This window comes from Pipistrellus kuhlii, unplaced genomic scaffold, assembly GCF_014108245.1.
Source record: "Pipistrellus kuhlii isolate mPipKuh1 unplaced genomic scaffold, mPipKuh1.p scaffold_m20_p_101, whole genome shotgun sequence".
In the NCBI taxonomy this organism is placed as follows: Eukaryota; Metazoa; Chordata; class Mammalia; order Chiroptera; family Vespertilionidae; genus Pipistrellus; species Pipistrellus kuhlii.
The window spans coordinates 335,985-353,960 of NW_023425407.1; the positions used below are offsets into that span (position 1 = coordinate 335,985).

General features: G+C 67.6%; 1 protein-coding gene and 1 long non-coding RNA gene across 9 annotated transcripts in view; one reads left to right on the forward strand and one right to left on the reverse strand.

Annotated features, from left to right (window-relative positions):
* The window catches only part of PLXNB2 (plexin B2), a 31,455-nt gene that overhangs the window by 12,544 nt on the left and 935 nt on the right, over positions 1-17,976 (reverse strand). For 6 of the 8 annotated variants that reach the window (XR_006741031.1, XR_006741033.1, XR_006741032.1 and 3 more), the window contains exons 2-5: positions 6,670-6,722; positions 1,634-2,720; positions 1,192-1,374; positions 896-1,024 (exon numbers count right to left, since the gene is read on the reverse strand). Coding sequence is in view for 5 of the 8 variants with exons in the window: in XM_036430094.2 (XP_036285987.1) it covers positions 896-1,024; positions 1,192-1,374; positions 1,634-2,707 (1,386 nt within the window). In the remaining 3 variants the exon portion in view is untranslated. The remainder of the gene's footprint in view (positions 1-895; positions 1,025-1,191; positions 1,375-1,633; positions 2,721-6,669; positions 6,723-17,976) is intronic. The other 2 variants (XM_045578712.1, XM_045578713.1) reach the window with 2 other exon arrangements.
* LOC123652014 lies at positions 4,913-14,513 on the forward strand. Its single transcript, XR_006741036.1, has 3 exons — positions 4,913-5,343; positions 12,159-12,165; positions 14,499-14,513. It is a non-coding gene; the product is annotated as an uncharacterized LOC123652014 (long non-coding RNA).

Consider the following 17,976-nt stretch of genomic DNA (forward strand, 5'->3'; position numbering starts at 1 on the left):
GTCCCACCTGTAACTCTGAGCCTTAACACTCAGGTGCCACCTGGCTGGCCTGGCTCAGTGGCTGAGCATTGACTTGTGAACCAGGAGATCACGGTTCGATTCCTAGTCAAGGCACAGGCCCGGGTTGCAGGCTCCCAGTAGGGGGCTGCAGGAGGCAGCCGATCATTGATTCTCATCATTGATGTTTCTCTCTCTCTCTCTCCCTCTCCCTTCCTCTCTGAAACCAATAAAAATACATTTAGCCCTGGCTGGTTTGGCTCAGTGAATAGAGCGTCGCCTACAGACTGAAGGGTCCCGGGTTCGATTCCAGTCAAGGGCACATGCTTGAGTTGCGGGCTCAATCCCCAGTATGGGGCATACAGGAGGCAGCCAATTAATGATTCTCATCATTGATGTTTCCATTTCCCTCTCCCTTTCTCTCTGAAGTCAATAAAAATATGTATTTTTAAAAAGTCTCAGATGCCAACTCAAGGCATGGCAACATGCTCCAGGCAGCAGAGAGGAGCACAGGGCCCTGTGGCTGCACCTGCCCAGCACCCACGGGGCACGGTCCCAGGAGACCATGGTGCCAGGGTCTGGCCTCCCCTTTGCTCCACTCCCTGGGAGAGGCCCTTGGGTGCCCAGGCCCAGGGCTCTGGAGGCCGGTTCGAGGGGCTCCTCCCGTTTCATGCCCGTCCACCCTGGAGGAGCCCCCTCAGAGCAGCCCAGCCCTCCCTTCGGCAGGGGTCCGAGGCAGGACGTGGGGAGCAGAGCTGCAGACGGGGGAGGTGCTGGGCGGGACAGACTGCCAGGAGCCCAGGGGGGAGGGCTGCCCTTCCCGGTCCGCGTGGGCACCCTCGGGACCTGGGACAGCGGACCGGCCACCGGGCCCTCCCTGGGGCCTTCGCAGGCCTACCTTGTCCTGGGTCATGGCGTACAAACTGGCCTGGTCGGCGGACAGCACCAGGTCCTTCTTGATCCTCTTGTTGATCTCCACCAGGATGGAGCCGTACTCCACAGAGCTGCCGTCGGGGGCCAGGTACACCTGTGTGTGCGGCAGGCAGGGGCGTGAGGGTACTGTTCCCTCAGAGAAGGCCCTCCAGCCCAGCCCACCCCACCCCGTCCCATCCCTACCCCCTGCCCCACCCCCACCCCGCCCCTGCCCCACCCCGCCCCTGCCCCACCCAACCTCGCCCCTGCCCCAGGCTTCACCTTGAGGACCTGGCCGTCCGAGGTGCCCAGGAAGGCAATGGTGTGGCCGTCCTCGGTGGCCACGGTCACGGCCGTCAGGTTCAGGCCTCCACGCTGCAGCACGGCCGTGGCGTTGAGCCCCTTGCGGCTGCCCAGGGGGTAGGGCAGGTGCTCGGAGCCGCACTCGAAGTCCTTGCCGTCGCCCTGCGGACCGCCCACGGCGTCAACGGCCTCTCCCACGGGCCCCTCCCAGCACCCTGTGGCCCCGCCACGTCCCGAGAACGAGGACCAGCTCACGGTGGACGGTGCCAGCACAGCTGTGTGGGCACACCTGCTCCCCCCCCGGCCACAGAGACACCGCACACGCGTGCACGCTCACGGGCCCTCCCGAGCAGGGAGGGCCGGGACACGCCCGCCAGCACACGGCAGTTCCCCGCATGGGGGCCCCGCGGGGCCGCGCTACCTGGCTGAGGCCGCCGCACTGGATCTCCCCGTGAAAGGGCTTGTAGAAGTCGGGGGGGTCCTTCTTCGGGCTCGTGTAGCAGGCGTTGCGGATGGCCAGCATCTGGTCGTTGATCTCGTCCAGAGCGAACAGGCAGAGGCCGGCCCGGGGCCCCCCGCCGCCCCGGTCCTCCCGGGCGAAGACGGCGTAGAGGACCCGGCGGGCGGCAGCGCCGGGGGCGGCGGTGGCGGCCAGGCAGGCGCCGAAGGGGGCGGCCGGCTCGGCGGGGTCCAGGCACTGCAGGTCCATCTCCAGGTAGGAATAGTAGTAGGGGTCATGCTTGCACATGCGGGCCAGCAGCGTGCGGCTGCGGGGCGGGTGCTTGTCCTGCTGGTTGAAGACGAAGAAGACGTACAGGCCGTCCTCGAAGGCGGCCACGAACTCCTGCGTGTTGGGGGCCAGGTAGCCGGCCTTGTAGGTGGCGTGGTCGGTGTAGGCCTCGAAGGCGTCCCGGCCGCCCGCGCGGTCCAGCAGCCGGGTGCTCACGATGACGCCGTTGTCGTACAGGCCGTTGCCCTTGCCCACGAACAGCATGCGCCGCTCGCCGCCGGGGGCCGTGGCGCTCACCAGCCCCACGGTGGCCACGCCCTCGTCGTTGCTGGCCACGAAGGACCGCTCGCCGCTGCTGTCCTCGTAGAAGAGCCGGGTGGAGACGTTGCTGAGGGCGCGCAGGGCGCAGATGCCCTTGAAGAGGCTGCCGCACTCCACCAGGCGCCCGCCCGGCGGGTCCAGCAGCAGCAGCTGGTTCACGTTGTCGGTGAGCACAGCTTCGTGGCACTGGCCGATCTCGATGGGCGGCGTGCACTTCTTGTTGTCCAGCCTCGGGCCCGTGTCCGCCTTCTGCTGCAGCTGCAGGTCGGCACTCAGCTGGTACAGTGCGTTCACCGCCCCCACGTACACCGTGCCCGACGCCTCATCCACCACCAGGTGGTTCAGCTCCGTCTTGCTCTGGAAGAAGTCCAGCTTCCGGGGCCGCAGGCCCGAGCCCGCGCCCAGCAGGCCCAGGAGGGTCAGGGCCCAGAGCGGCAGAGCCATCGCCCCCCGGCCCCTGCGAGAAGAGAGGAGGGTCAGGGCGGCCCCAGAGGGTCCAGGCCCTGACCGGTCGTGGCACATGCCCGGGACGCGGGCTGGAGCCCCAGGAGGGGGCGTCCCCCCTCGGGAGGACCTGTCCATGCGTAGGAAGTCCCCCTGCAAAGGTCGCCCAGACCCCCTCCTTGCTGGACCCTGACTGAGTGATCAGGACGCAGCCCGGGGAGGGGCACGGCTGGCTGCCCATGTGCCCGAGTGCCCAGCCTTTCCCCACCGTCCGTGCGGCAGACACGCCCACTCTCACCTCCGAGGGGCTCCCTGCCCAGCAGTCCTACCGGTGACGGGGCCTGGCCACCTCGAAGGCACGGGCGGGCCTGGCGGGGGCCGCCCCAGGTCCGCACCCTGGCCTCCGCCTCCTGCAGGCCCCAGGCCCCAGAGCAGCTTCTCGGGAAGCTTCCACGCCCCCGCGCAGGCCCAGCCCACGCCGTGACCCGGGAGGTCCAGGTGGCCCGAGGGGCACTGTCCCCAGAGCCCAAGCCCTAGCAGAGGGCCAGGCTGACCAACAGCCCGGCCAACGCTCAGTGACTGAGTGTCGACCTATGAACCAGGGCAGCGGTCGGCAAACTCATTGGTCCACAGAGCCAAATAGCAACAGCACAACGATTGGAATTTCTTTTGAGAGCCAAATTTTTTAAACAACTTCTTCGAACGCCACTTCTTCAACATAGACTCTCCCAGGCCGTGGTATTTTGTGGAAGAGCCACACTCAAGGGGCCAAAGAGCCGCAGTTTGCCGACCACTGAACCAGAAGGTCATGGTTCGATTCCTGGGTTATGGGCTTGATCTCCAGTAGGAGGCATGCAGGAGTCACCGATAGATGATGTTTCTCTCTCCCTTCCCCCCTCTAAAAAAACAAAAACCAACCAAACAAACAAAAAAAGCCCACAAACAACAACAAAAACAATTAAAAAAAAAATTCCCAAGGATACGTTTTGATTGATTGATTTTTAGAGAAAGAGGAAGGGGGCAGGGAGAGAGAGGGCAGCATCAGCTGGGCATCGAACCCACAACCCAGGCATGTGCTTTGACCAGAATGGAACCCACAGCCCTTTGGTGCCCGGGAAGACGCTCCAACCAGACAGCCCCGGCCACGGCTAAAAACACGGAAAACTTAAAGAGAGACCCACGGGCAGGCCACTCCTCCCGGCACACGGCGCTGCCTGACGGGAAGCCCGGCTCAGGCTGCTTCTGTGCCCAGAGCCACCAGCAAAGCCGGGCCTGCCTCCTGGCCCCCGCCCCAGTCTGAGCTGGGAGACCCGGGGTCCGAGGGGGCAGCCCCCAGGGCTGGGGCGGGCCGTGTCCGCGTCCCTGTGCAGGGGTCTCTCCGAGCACACGGCCTGCGGGTAGGCGGGTCCACACGCCTGCCCACAGGGCGAGGGAGGAGCCGCTGAGGCTGGCTCCAGGCCCCCAGGCGAGGGCGGTCAAGGCCCACGAGTGGTCCTTGGAGAGCACCCACCCTCGGCTCTCTCTCCCCAGCCCAGCGGGGCTTCTGGCCGAGCCCCTCACCCTGGGACCACCCCCTGTGCTGGTCAGAACCCCACACCAGCTCCCACTGCCACCCCAGACTGCCCTTCCTGGTTCCGCACCAGCCCCATCCCGGCTGGCTGCCATCTTCCCCGACGGCTCCTGTGCCGGACGCCACACCTTCGCAGCCCCGCCCATGCCCGGCGCCTGAGCGAGCCCGGCCCCGCCTCCCGGCCCCCACCGGCCGCCGGCCCTTCCGGAGGAGCTGGCACCCCTCGGCAGCCGCCTCAGACAGCATCGCCTCCCCAGATGCTTACTCCCCGAGCAGTAACTGCTGTTCCAGCCCCTCACCCCGTGCACTGGCCCACGCCGCCTGCTCCAAGAAGCGGGCAGGGGCAGGGCAGAGGGCTCCCTAGGTGAGCAAAGCTGTGCTCACTGGGACCCCGTGGGCTCACGTGCCACCAGCTTCCTTCTTGCTTGGGCGCGAGGAAGCCCTCGGTCAGGCAGCTCCTGCCTCTGCCCAGAGCCCCCTCCGCCCCCCGGCGCGCGCACACACACACACACACACACACACACACACACACGCTGTGCCCTGAGGGCCAACCCCCCACCACACACACACACACACACACACACACACGCACACGCTGTGCCCTGAGGGCCAACCCCCCCCACCACACACACACACACACACGCACACACACACACACACACACACGCTGTGTCCTGAGGGCCTGGGAAGAGGAGAGGTGCCCAGGCAGGGTGTCCGGAGGGAGAGGACCCAGCAGGGACCTGGGGGCAGGAGGCTGGGCGGGGAGAGGGGCAGGGCCCAGCGGAGGCTGTGAGAGGAGGAGCCAGGGGAGGGGAAGGAGGGGGCTCTGGTCAGAGTGAGGACGACTCCACAAGCCCCATGGACCGTGTGTAGCAGGCCGGCCGGCCAGCCCTGGGGGGAGGGGTCCCCACCACACAGTCTCTCTAGGCTCGGCTGCCTGTCCAGGGGGCGGAGGAGTCAGCTGGGGAGACCCCCAGACGTGGGTGTACCACCAGGAGTGGCCCCAAGTCCCGGGCAGCAGCCAGGAGTCCCTCCTGTGGGGCCTCCGGGAAGGAAAGGACCTGGAGTCCCCACCCCTGCGTCCAAAGTCCGCTCTGCACCGAGCGCCGACCCAGCCCCTTGGCCTCAAGCCTCACTGGCCCTGCCTGCCCGGCCCCACTCACCCCAGAGAGCTGAGGGCCCACGAGAGCCCCAGAGAGCCCCAGCCGCGGTGCTACACTGCCTGCCTGGCTGCTGGCTGAGCCGGGAATGAATGGAATGTTACCCGCCTGGGAGGGAACTCAGCAGTGGAGGGGGCGGGGGCGAGGCGGAGCCAGAGCTGTGGGAGCCCAGGCACCCCAGCAGTCTGGGCCGGGCTGGGGGACCCCCCTTCTGAAACAGCTCTCAGCTCCGACCCTGACCCCTCCCTCAACCCTGCCAGCTCACACCTGTGGTCACGGAGCGTGAAGAGAGTGCTGCGGGCTTCCTGTGGTTAATGTCCACCTGACCGCGCCCCCAGGCTCCCACAGGGCGAGGGCCCGGCCTGTCCCTCCACGCCCCCCGGCCCCCCCAACCTGGCCCGGGCTGGTCAACCGGTGCTCAGGGAGTGCCTCCTGTGGTCAAGGACCTGGCTCAGCCACCAAGCACTGCCCCTCGCCCCCCCTCGGAGCGCAGGCCAGGGCCACCGGGGGCCCCTGCCCCAGGGCCGTGTGGGTTTCCGGCAGGAGGGCGAGCCCAGCCAGGCAGGCTGGCGGGAGGGGCCGTCACCTCCACAGGTAGCTGCTCCTGGCGCGTCCCGCACAAACAGAGCCTCAGGTGACCCGCCTGGCAGGCCCCGGAGAGGTGGCCCACCTGACCGGAGCCCTCGGGGCGGGCGGACAGACAGCAGGCCGGCGCAGGAAGTGCCAGGCACGGCCGGCAGGCTTCCTGCCTCGGAGTTCCTGGAATGGCGCTTCCTGTTTTGAAGGTGGCCCAGACCCCCGCTGCCCCTGCCTACCGGGAAGCAGCCGTTCTCGCCCAGCCCGGGAAGCGGCCGTTCTCGCCCAGCCTGGGAAGCGGGCGGCGGGGATTTCCTCGCGGCACCAGCTGGCTTTCCTGGCCGGAGTCCTGGCCGGCGCCCGGAGGTGCGCTTCCCAGAAGTCAGGCCCGTTCCCGCCTCTGCAGCTGGCCCAGGGAGGGTCTGGACAGCAGCCCCTTCCCACAAGCCCACACTCAGGCTCCAACGCACACACCCTGCCAGCCTCCCCGCAGCCCCCCCCCCCACACACACACCAAGCAAAACCTGGCTCAGGGAGCGGGACCTGGCCGTGCTCCGCCGGCAGACGCGTGAGCAGGCGTGTACCCACAGGCCCCGGCAGGACCAGGGCCGCACCAGCCGGCGGCCGCACCTCTGGCCTCCCTGCCGCCCACTCACCCAGGCTCCAGCGGTCCGGCTCAGGCTCCGCTCCCGGCTGGCATCCAAGTTCTCTAGGAAGCAAAGGGGAGAGTGGTCTCACCACAGGCCCAGCCCAGGTCCGCCTGTCCCCTCAGCTCCGCCTCTGGGGGTGGGGAGCCGCCCAGGGGACCCCACTGGCGGCCTCTGCCATCCTGAGCAGGAGACCCCAGATCTCCTTCCCCACCTCCGTGCCCTTAGCCCAGCACCCTGTTGGGGGGGGCACACATGTGGTCCTTTCAAAATACAAGCCTGATACTCTCCTCTTTCCTCTGCTCAAAAAAAAAGGCAAAAAAAAAAAAAAAAAAGAAGGGGGAAAGAACCAGTTTTCTCCTTACTAGTCTACAGGTGGCTCAGCTGGTTGGAGCATCGTCCCTCACACAGGAAGGTTGCAGGTTCGATTCCCGGTGGGGTGTGCATGGGAGGCAAGCAATGTTTTTCTCTCCCTTCCTCTCAAAACAAACAAATAAAAAACCAACAGGGAATATCCTCGGGTGGACACAATAGGGTTCAAGTAATAGGCTTAAATATTATAACAAAATAAAAATTGCTTTTAAAAAAACGTGCATGCCCCTGACCCCTGCACTTCTGCTCACGAGCTGTGTGACTGTGGGCAAAGGACTGAACTTCTCTGGGCCTCGTTTCCCGCCTGTGAAACGGAGACCGCCCTCCCGGGCCCCTCTGGGGTTTGCAGGGACGGAAGGGTTCATTCAGAGAAGCCCCAGGAGAGCGTGTTACACTGTAGCGCTCAGCGAGGCTATTGTATCCGCTCGGGCGAGGCCCTGTCCAAGGCCACTTCCCAGATGGCCGTGACGGCGAGAAGCTGGCCACCACCTCCAGCGAGAGCGCCTGGGACCCACAGGGACCACCAGGGGGGCCCGTGCTACCCGGGGGAGCCCAGGCGGCTGCAGCTGGGGACTCTGGGACCTCCCCAGGCGTCCCTGTGGGCACACAGGCGTTTCACTGCTGAGCTTCCACCAACTTGGAAACATGGTGGAGCCCAGGGGCAGGGCGGGGGGCGGGGCAGCAAAGGAGCTGCATTTGTGAGACGTTTTATAACATATATTCCTTCAGCCCTGGCCCAGTGGCTCAGGCTGCTGCAGTGCTGCCCCTTGCCCCAAAAAGGGCATGGGTTTGATTCCCGGCTGGGGCTCACACAGGAGGCAACCAATAGATGTTTTTCTCACATCAACGTTTCTCTCCCTCCCTTCCTCTCCCTAACAATCAATAAAAATATTTTCTTGGACCCTAACCGGTGTGGCTCAGTGGATAGTGTCGGCCTGTGGACAGAAGGGTCCCAGGTTCGATTCCAGTCAAGGGCATGTGCCTTGGATGCGGGCACATCCCCAGTAGGGGGTGTGCAGGAGATAGCAGATTGCATTTCTGGACTAAAGAGAGGTACATAATAATGACCTCCCCATTCCCTCCAGCTCCCCTCAGCCTCAGGGACTCCTCCCTCCTCAATCCCTCCAGGCTTACCCCAACCCCCCACACCCAGGCTCGGCCACTGAGCCCTGTGTGGTGCCCCCACTACTCCTCCACCGGGGTCAGCCCACCCCACTCTCCACCCTCTAACCTCCTGCTCCACCGGCCCTATGCTGCACACCGCCCAACGGGGTCACCCTCACCCACACTCCGAGCAGGACCAGGCCTGGACCCGGGGGGGACAAGGGGGTCCAGAGGGACAAGGAGGCAGGAGGCGGGCCCAGGGGCAGCAGCACTTCCCTTCAGGTCCTCAGCCCCTGGCTGGTGGGAAACGCTGACCCTGGACGGAGGGACCCAGGAGGGACCGACCCAGGAGAGGGGGCTGAGGCAGCCTTTGTGGAGGCCACCCTCGGGGCACAGCCCACATGGCGCCTTCATGTGCCCATGCCTGCTCTCAGCCTCCTCCAGCCCCGACCTGGACCCCACGGCAGGCTGTGGAGGCCCCGGCCCTCCACTGGCCCTCCCTGCCCCCCACACAGCCGCCCACAGGGCCTGACCGGCTGGGCCTCCGTCTCAGATGCCCCCAGAGGCAGCCCCTGGGTCCCCTCCCAACAGAACGGACCCTCTCCCTCCTCAGCACCAAGTCCCAGGGCCTTTCCGAACTCACAGCGCCTCTGCTCGCAAGCACCCCTGCCGGCCCTGCTCCTCCCACCCCCTCCATTCACCTAGCTCTCAAAAGGGCCCCTCAGAAGAGGCTCCCTGAGTGCTCAGAGCCCGAGGCCACAGCTGCCCCTCGCCGCCCAGCACACAGGGGCCTCCAACAGCCAGACCACTGGGTTCAAACCCCAGCTGTCACTTTCTTTAAAAAAAAAAAAAAAAAAAAAAAGCACTTTCATTGATTTTAGAGGGAAAAGTAGAGGGAGAGATAAAAACATCCACAATCAGAGAAAACCACTGGCCAGCTGCCTCCTGGATCCAGCCCCCACCCCAGGCATGTGCCCTGACAGGGAATCGAAGTCCTTAAGTCCGACACTCAACCACGGAGCTCTGACTGGGCTGTCATTTTCTACCTGTGTTCCTGGGCTGCTGACAAAGCGACGCCGTGCCTCAGTTTCCCCACGTGTAACACGGGGCTGGTAATGGCACGGACCTCGGTGAGCTGCCCTGCGGTGTGAGCGAGCCCGTGAGTGGGTATCCTATGGCTGTGCCTGCAGTGGAGGCTGTACCCATGACGTCACCACATCTCTGCTTTCGCTGAACGCCCCCTGGAAAACTCCTACCCATCCCCCGGAACCCCGGGGCACCATGCTGACCGACCCTGCAGATCCTCCCTTATCGGCTGGTGTCGATGGTCTTCACAGATGAAGGCAGGATCTGGCCAGGGGGACACGTGTGGGTCTGAGCCCAACGGACCCAGGAGGGGGTGACAGAGTGGACAGAGCCAAGAGCACTGTGCCCCTGCAGCTGGCCCCCAAGCCTCACACACGGCCGTGTGTGTGTCCCCGGCCCAGCCAGAGCACCAGGACAGCAATGCCTGTGTGGCTCAGTGGATAGTGTCGGCCTGTGGACTGAAGGGTCCCAGGTTCAATTCGTCAAGGCATGCACCTCGGTGGCAGGCTCCTCCCCGGCCCGGCCCGGCCCTGGTCAGGATGCCTGCAGGAGGCAGCCCATGTTGTGTTTCTCTCACATCGATATTTCTGTCTTCCCCTCTCTCCTCCACCCTCTCTAACAAACCAAAGGAAACATAGTCTCAGGTGATGATTAACCAAGAAAATCAAAACAGCGGAAAGCAGCCATGAGGGAGGGTCCAGCAGACACACCCAGAGACCAGACCGGTACTGGGGGGGGCAGGGCCTGGGCCACAGGTGAAGGCTCACCAGGTGGGGGCCCAGGCCCAGGCCGGGCCGGGCCTCTGAGTGTGTGTGTTGGGGGGGGGGGGGGGTCCCAGCGCGGTGGAGGGCACCTGGGCCTGCAAGTGGGTGGCAGAGAGGGCACCCCCAGGCGAGTGGCTGCAGGCACCTCCCCCTCCCTGCCCCCAGGGCCCCAGAGAAGGCGGGGCGCCCCTCCCCGCCCCCGCCTCCCCCGGCAGCTGGCGGCCTGGGGACCCTGACGCAAATGCAAATCTGCAATTAGCCGCCGCGCACAGCAGATCAGCAGACAAGCCGGCAGCCCCCGCACCCGGGCCGGGCAGCTTTCCAAACCGGCGCGAGGGGGGGTGCTGGGGGGCGGGTCAAAGTTCACGCCGGGAGCCGGCCCCCGCCCCCCGCGCCCGGGCGGAGCGCGCCGGCGCCACCGGCCTCCCCGCGGAGCCACCGGGGCCGCGGCGGCATCGGGCGCCGCTCCGAGGGGAGACTGGGCGCCCGCGACCGCCACCCCGAGCGCCAGGCCCGGCCCCGCGCTCACCCCCGCGCTCACCGGCCGCGGCCTCGGGTCCCGGGTCCGACCCCGGCCCGGCCCCTCCGCGCCGCCAGCCCGACCCAGGACCGGAGGTGGGGCCGCGCCCTGACTCACCGGAGGGAAGGCGGGAGGGAGAGGCCAAGGTCCCGGCACCTGGGCCGGCGGCGGGCGGGGCGCGGGGAGGCCGGGCCTGCGTCATCGCCACCGGAGCCTCCCCCGACCCTCCCGGGGAGGGTGTCAGCCCTCCGCCCCGGGGCTCCGGCCGCCTCCTGCCGCCCGACCCGACCCGCAGGGATGGGAGGGCTCTGCGTCCTCCCCCGCAGGAGGCCACCCAGGTGGGCGGGGGAAGGTCACCCAGGTGGGCGGAGGGGGAAGGTCACCCAGGTGGGCGGAGAGAGGTCACCCAGGTGGGCGGGGGAAGGTCACCCAGGTGGGCGGAGGGGGAGGGTCACCCAGGTGGGCGGAGGGGGAAGGTGGGCAGAGAGGGGGAGGGTCACCCAGGTGGGCGGAGGGGGAAGGCCACCCAGGTGGGCGGAGGGGGAAGGTCACCCAGGTGGGCGGAGAGAGGGTCACCCAGGTGGGCGGAGGGGAGGGTCACCCAGGTGGGCGGAAGGGGGAGGGTCACCCAGGTGGGCGAGGGGGAAGGGTCACCCAGGTGGGCGGAGGGGGAAGGTCACCCAGGTGGGCGGAGGGGGAGGGTCACCCAGGTGGGCGGAGGGTCACCCAGGTGGGCGGAGGGTCACCCAGGTGGGCGGAGGGGGAGGGTCACCCAGGTGGGCGGAGGGGGAAGGTCACCCAGGTGGGCGGAGGGGGAAGGTCATCCAGGGTGGGCGGAGGGGGAAGGTCACCCAGGTGGGCGGAGGGTCACCCAGGTGGGCGGAGGGTCACCCAGGTGGGCGGGGGGGAGGGTCACCCAGGTGGGCGGAGGGGGAAGGTTCACCCAGGTGGGCGGAGGGGGAAGGTCATCCAGGTGGGCGAGGGGGAAGGTCACCCAGTGTGCGGAGTGTCACCCCGGTGGGCGGAGGGGGAGGGTCACTCAGGTGGGCGGAGGGTCACCCAGGTGGGCGGAGTGGTGGTGCGGAGGAAGGTCACCCAGGTGGGCGGAGGGGGAAGGTCATCCAGGTGGGCGGAGGGGGAAGGTCACCCAGGTGGGCGGAGGGTCACCCAGGTGGGCGGAGGGGGAGGGTCACTCAGGTGGGCGGAGGGTCACCCAGGTGGGCGGAGGGAGGGTCACCAGGTGGGCGGAGGAGCCACCCAGGTGGCCGGAGGGGGAGGGTCACCCAGGTGGGCGGAGGGGGAAGGTGGGCAGAGAGGGGGAGGGTCACCCAGGTGGGCAGAGAGAGGTCACCCAGGTGGGCGGAGGGGGAGGGTCACCAGGTGGGCGGAGGAGCCACCCAGGTGGGCGGAGGGGGAAGGTCACCCAGGTGGGCGGCGGGGGAGGGTCACTCAGGTGGGCGGAGGGGGAAGGTGGGCAGAGAGGGGGAGGGTCACCCAGGTGGGCGGAGGGAAGGTCACCCAGGTGGGCGGAGGGGGAAGGTCACCCAGGTGGGCGGAGGAGCCACCCAGGTGGGCGGAGGGGGAAGGTCACCCAGGTGGGCGGAGGAGCCACCCAGGTGGGCGGAGGGGGAAGGTCACCCAGGTGGGCGGAGTGGGAGGGTCACAGGCCCCAGACCACAGTGGAGGGGAACGCGCATCGCGCAGCTCCGGGCCCAGGGAGCTCCTGGAGGGGATCCGGGCCCTTCTGGCCCTGAGGCCGAGGTCAGGTCCCCGGGAGGTCTGGTCACCAGGATGTCCGTCCTCCTGTCCTCAGGCGGAGCCGGGGTCTCTGCCTCACCCTCCCTCCCCACAACTGCAGCCTCTGGGCTGGTGGGGGGCGGGCGACCCAGGCGGGACCCCGAGCCGCAGGCCATCGGCCGTGCCCTGCCTCCACCCGCCTAACGTGTGGCGACTGGCTTAGGAAAACCACCGCCCGCAGGCCCGCCCGGCGTGGCTCGGGGTCGGGTGTCCATCCAGGAACCAGGAGGTCAGGGCTCGATTCCCCGTCAAGGGCACACGCGGGGTGGCAGGCATCACCCCCAGAAGGGGGCGTGCAGGAGGCCGCCGGTCCATGATTCTCTCTGGTCATTGAAGTTTCTCTCTACCTCTCCCTTCCTCTCGGACATCAATGAAAATATACGTTAAAAAAAAGAACGTGGAAAGGAAGATCACTCTCCTGAGCTGACCTCCCCGGGGGCTGGTGTTGTCAGAGGGCGAGGGACGGGAAGAGGGGAGAGAGGTCAGAGGTACCAGACGTGGGCTGGGGCCAGCTGGGGCCGGGGCGGCCACGGCACAGAGAGGCCTCCGGCCACGGATGGGGAAGAAGCCGTCCAGACAGCTGGTCAACCACAGGGACTCCTGCGTGGCTGGGCGCTTACCCAATCCCAGCTGGGAGAGACGGGCGATCCTCCGGATATTGGGGCTCAGTGACAAGCACAGATCTCCGGTGTCTGCCTCCCTAACCGCCGGCAACCCTCCCCCAAACACACACACTCCTCTCCTCTAAGTGCCCACGTTTATCTCCCCTGCAGGCTCACCCCCCGAAGCCGGCTGGATCAGGGCCGCCTGGGGCTCTGGGTGGCTGCAGGGGCCCAGGACCAGCCCCCTCCCAGCCCATGAGTGTGTGTGTGTGTGTGTGTGTGTGTGTGTGTGCGCGCGCGCGCGCGCGTCCAGGAGGCGGGGGCGGCGCGAGGGGCTGACGGGGGAGGGGGAAAGCGTGAGGAGCAGCAGGCCTATAATCTCCCCGTCAGTCTGTCAGCGCCTCGGCGGTCACCCCGGCCCCGCCCCCTCCGCCAGAGCCGAACCCCACAATTAGCTGGGGGCACCGTGCCAGACGGCCGTGCCAGCCCCCACGCACGTCCACGTGACCACACGTGTGCAGCCACACACGTCTGTGATGGCAATGGGGCCCTGTGCCCCGGAATATCCTCAGGACAGGGAGCCCAAGGAGGCACCCCAGACCCAGGCACGTGGGCGGGAGAGGCTGTGGGCGGGAGGGGTCTGTCCAGTCCCAGCGCCGGGTCAGCCCAGGAGGCCTAAGGGGCCAGGAGGGGCAGAGTGGGCTGGCCTGGAGGAGGGCCCGTGTCCTGGAGCAGCCCCCGCCCTGCATTGGGAAAACCCCAGGGAACAGTGCAATCTCCGGTCCAGGGGGCTGAGGGCCTGGTGAGAGACACGGTGCTGGGGGCGCTGACAGGGTCCGAGGCCGGGCTGGTGGGACAGTGGGCAGCGACCACAGGACAGACACCGGGGCTTTGGGAAGGCAGAGCCCGCGATCCCAGGCAGCAAACGCCCCACTCAGGGTGAGAGGCCCTCGGGGGGTCACTGGGGCAGGGGTCAGATGGCCCCTGGCCTGCCTGCCCAGCTCCCCGGGGTCAGGGCCACCCCCTTCCCCGTCGGTGGTCACTCAGTTGAGCAAGAGGCTGCCACACAGGATGGGACAGAGGCCGCCTCCAGGAGCTCAGCTGGGCCTGGGGACAGCACGCCTCCCGCCTTCCCTCCCTCTCCCTGACATCCTCTCCTGGGGCCTGAGCTACCCAGGTCACCCCCTGACGTCAGGCCACAGGCCAGAACCAGGCTGGGGAGGCCAAGCCCCTCAGGGCCCCTGGCCAGGCCTCTGCCAGGCTGAGGGGGGGGCCGAGCTGGAGCCCCCCTCCACAGCCCGCCCCACCCCTGCCCACTTGGTGGCTGGACTGAAAATGGGTTCTCCCCTGCTGAGCCCCCCCTTTCCCCTGCAGAGGGCACCTCGTGCCCTGGTGCTCCTGCAAAGCAGCCCCCCAATTCTGAAAACACCCCAGGGTGGGGGTTGGGAGCTGGAACCCAGGAAGGCCCAGCACCCCACCTCTAACTGGTCCTCAAACCCACCTCTCCACCGCGGGGCCTCCACGTCCCAGGTCCCCCCCTCTGCCGTCCCACACCCTCTGCACCACGCACACCACAGGCCCCTGCACCCCAAGACAGCGCCCCCTCCCTGGCCTCTGCCCAGCACCCCCCACCAGCAATCAAAGGCCCAGCCGCGGGCAGCACCAGCTGCGGGCGGGCACCAAGCCAGTCCTTTCCCCACAGCCACCCGTGCCGGCTGGCACACCCCTGCTGTGGCCTCCAGAACAGCCCGGCCTGGACAGCCAAGCGGGGCGCCCCCCAGCGAGGCCCCCAGCCCCACCCACGGCCACGCCTGCACGGCGGGGCGCGGGCGCGGGCGCCCCAGACAGAGCCCAAGGCGGCTGGGGACGCTCTGCCCGGTCCATGTGGCCTCAGGATCTCCCTCTTACTGAGGGCCCGGCGGGGCCCAGAGACCTGATCGCCACCCTGCCCCTCTGCCCGGCGCCCACACGGGAACTGGGTGGGGGCAGGGCACCCCGGGAATCTGGTGTCCACACCCCCACGTGCAATGCCCAGGGCAGAGCTGGGGCCAGAGCCCAGGGTGCACCCAAAAGGCCCCGTTCCTCTTCCCCTTCCCTGCGCCAAGGCCCCTGCCCCCACCCGGCCGGGACCCATCTGGCACCGGGACGGGGAACTGCCAGATTTCGGAAGTCACACCGTCTCGGAGGTCAAGGCGGCTGTGGGCACGGAGCCGGGTCTGCCTCCGGATCCCAACCCAGCGCCCCATCCCGGCTCCGCCCCTGATCCCGGCTCCGCCCACAGGACGCAGGCACCAGGGGGGCGGAGGCCACCTGTGGGGCAGCGGTGGGGGCACATCTCGGTGTGGGAAGGTGGCTGAGAGGCGACACGGGGGCAGGAACAGACACCCGGGCTCCAGTCCAGCCCGGCCTGGGTTCCTCCCAGGAAGGTGGGGCTGCCACCTGGGGCCGGGCTGCCTGGCAGGTGACTGGCAGAGCGAGTGAGGCAGAGGGAGTTCCTAGCCCTGGGTGGGGGGCCGGAGGGCAGCTGCACCTGCAGGGGGAGCCTAGGGCAGGGCTGGCTCCCGCCTCACCTCTTCCTCCACCCCCACCCCCACCCCCACCTCCACCCCGGGGCAGACAAAACCCCAGCGGGCAGGGGATGTGAAACCTCGGAGGGGAAGAACAGGAGAGAAAAGGGAAGCCGGGTGCCACGCCCCCTGAATCACCCACGGTCCCACGTTCCCCAGCCGGGGATTAGAGCCGACCACGGACAATCACCTGGAGGCCCCGCCCCGAACACAAACAGCCTGAGCCTGGGGAGAGGGACTCTGCCCGGCGCCTGCCTGCACCGGTGACTCAACCGGCCCGGCCAGAACCTGCCTCCGCCTCCGCCTCCGCGGGAGTGGAGGCTGGGGGAACTCTCTCCACGGCCCGGCCTGGGGGCCCCCTCGCCCCTCACCGCCCCCAGCTTTCCCCGCACGGGTCCAAGGCGGCTCCTCACCCCCGTCCTCCGCCCAGGAGACCAGGGGGCTGCTGCAGCGAGGAAATGGAGGCAGGCCCTGGCCCGTGGCTCAGTGGTTAGAGCTCAGCAGTGGACAGAGGGGTCACGGGTCTGGTTCCGGTCAAGCGCAGGGCGAACCTTGATTGCAGGGTCCCTAGCCCCCATTCAGGAGGCAACCAATCGATGTCTCTCTCTCTCTCTCTCTCTCTCTCTCTCTCTCTCTCTCTCTCTCTCTCTCTCTCTCTCATGTTGATGTGCCGTATCACTGTATCTGTTTCCCCTCCTTCCATTCTACTCTAGAGATCATGGGAAAAAATGTCCTCAGGTGAGGATTAAAAGAAAAGAAAAAAAAACTGAGGCGGGACTTCCTGCTGGCGGGAAGACTGTTGGTGGCAGAGGGCGGCCTCTCCTCACCAGGGCACCCCTGCCTGTCACTCACACTCACACACACACCCTCCCGGGGGGAACAGACACCTCGGGGCCTCCGGATCGGATCTGCTCCCGTCCAGGACGGCTCCTGGGGGCCGGGGCCAGTGCCATATGGGCCTCCCCAGGCTGCCAGCCCCCCAGTGCCTTCCAATCCCATCTCTTCTGCTCCACTCGGCTGGGCCGGGGCCAGGCCCCCGGCTTCCTGCGCTCTCCCAGCTGCCGGCTCTGCCTCTGCCATGAGGCCCTGCATGAGCTGCTGGGAGCCTGGCTCTGGGGACACACACACACACACACACACACGGTGAGACTGGCTCTGGGGACACACACACACACACACACATACACACACACGGTGAGACTGGCTCTGGACACACACACACACACACACACACGGTGAGACTGGCTCTGGACACACACACACACACACACACACACACACGGTGAGCCTGGCTCTGGACACACACACACACACACACACACGGTGAGCCTGGCTCTGGACACACACACACACACACACACACACGGTGAGCCTGGCTCTGGACACACACACACACACACACACACACACACGGCGAGAACCCAGGCGGCCCACCTGGCCGCCACCCAGCAGCGACCTCAGGGCCTCACCTGTGGGACAGGCTGGCGGGGGACATGATGGGGGCCAGAGCTGGGCCATGGGGGGGGGGGCTGTGTGAGCTGGGCCATGGGGGGGGGGGCTGTGTGCCAGCTGCTCCTTGAGGGTCAGTGAGGGGGCAGGTGGGTGGCCTCGGCTTCAGCCTCGGGGAGACCCCTGCCCCACCCTAGGCCGCCTCAGTCACACCCACACCGGCACCCGGCCTGCTCTGGGAAGCTCAGGGTGTGAGCACCCGGCCCAGGCTGTCCCCGAGCCCAGCTCCAGGCCGTTCGTGGTCCCAGGGCCTCGGGGAGGGAGGGTCCTGGGCTGGGCCGGGCGGGGACCCTGGATGGGGCTCAGGGCTCCTCCAGCCCCATGGCCTCCCCAAGGCGGGCTCGGCGAGCCTGCTGGGGCCACCCTTGGGCGTTCTCCATCTGAGGGTGACGCATCCCCTCCCACCCCGCCCCCCATGACCGGTCGGGGCAGCCGGAGCTGCCTGGGGAGGGGGAGGGGAGCTGCCCGGACTAGCCCGGCTCTTCCTCCCGGGGCCGCGACCCGCAGCCCCGGAAGTGGATCCCTCTCCCAGGCTGCGGCCTCCCCCTTGGGTGGCTGGACACGGCTGGATAATCCAAAATATTCCTTCTTGGCAGGCGGCCGGCGGGGGCGGGGGGCTGGAATTCCAAACCCTGTTTTTCTCGGCAACTTCCCTCCCCTCCTGGGTGAGGAGCTCCGGCCAGACCTCAGGCTTCCTGCCACCCTCGGCGGCTCCGGCCGGGCCCAGGGGGTGCGAGGGGAGGAGGTGCGAGGGGAGGAGGTGCGAGGGGAGGAGGAGGAGGAGGAGGCCGGAGCCCACCTGCTGGTGCTCAATCTTCTCTGGGGATTCCTGAGCCCTGTCACCCCAAAAATACCCGCGGCCGCACCACCCTCCTGGGACCCTGGCAGAGCGGCCCAGCCCCTCGGCCGGTCCCCCCGCAGGCCCGCGGCGCTCTGCCCTCCACCCAGGGGGGCATCTGGGTGTGGGGGGGCCGAAAGCCCCACCTCCGGCTCCC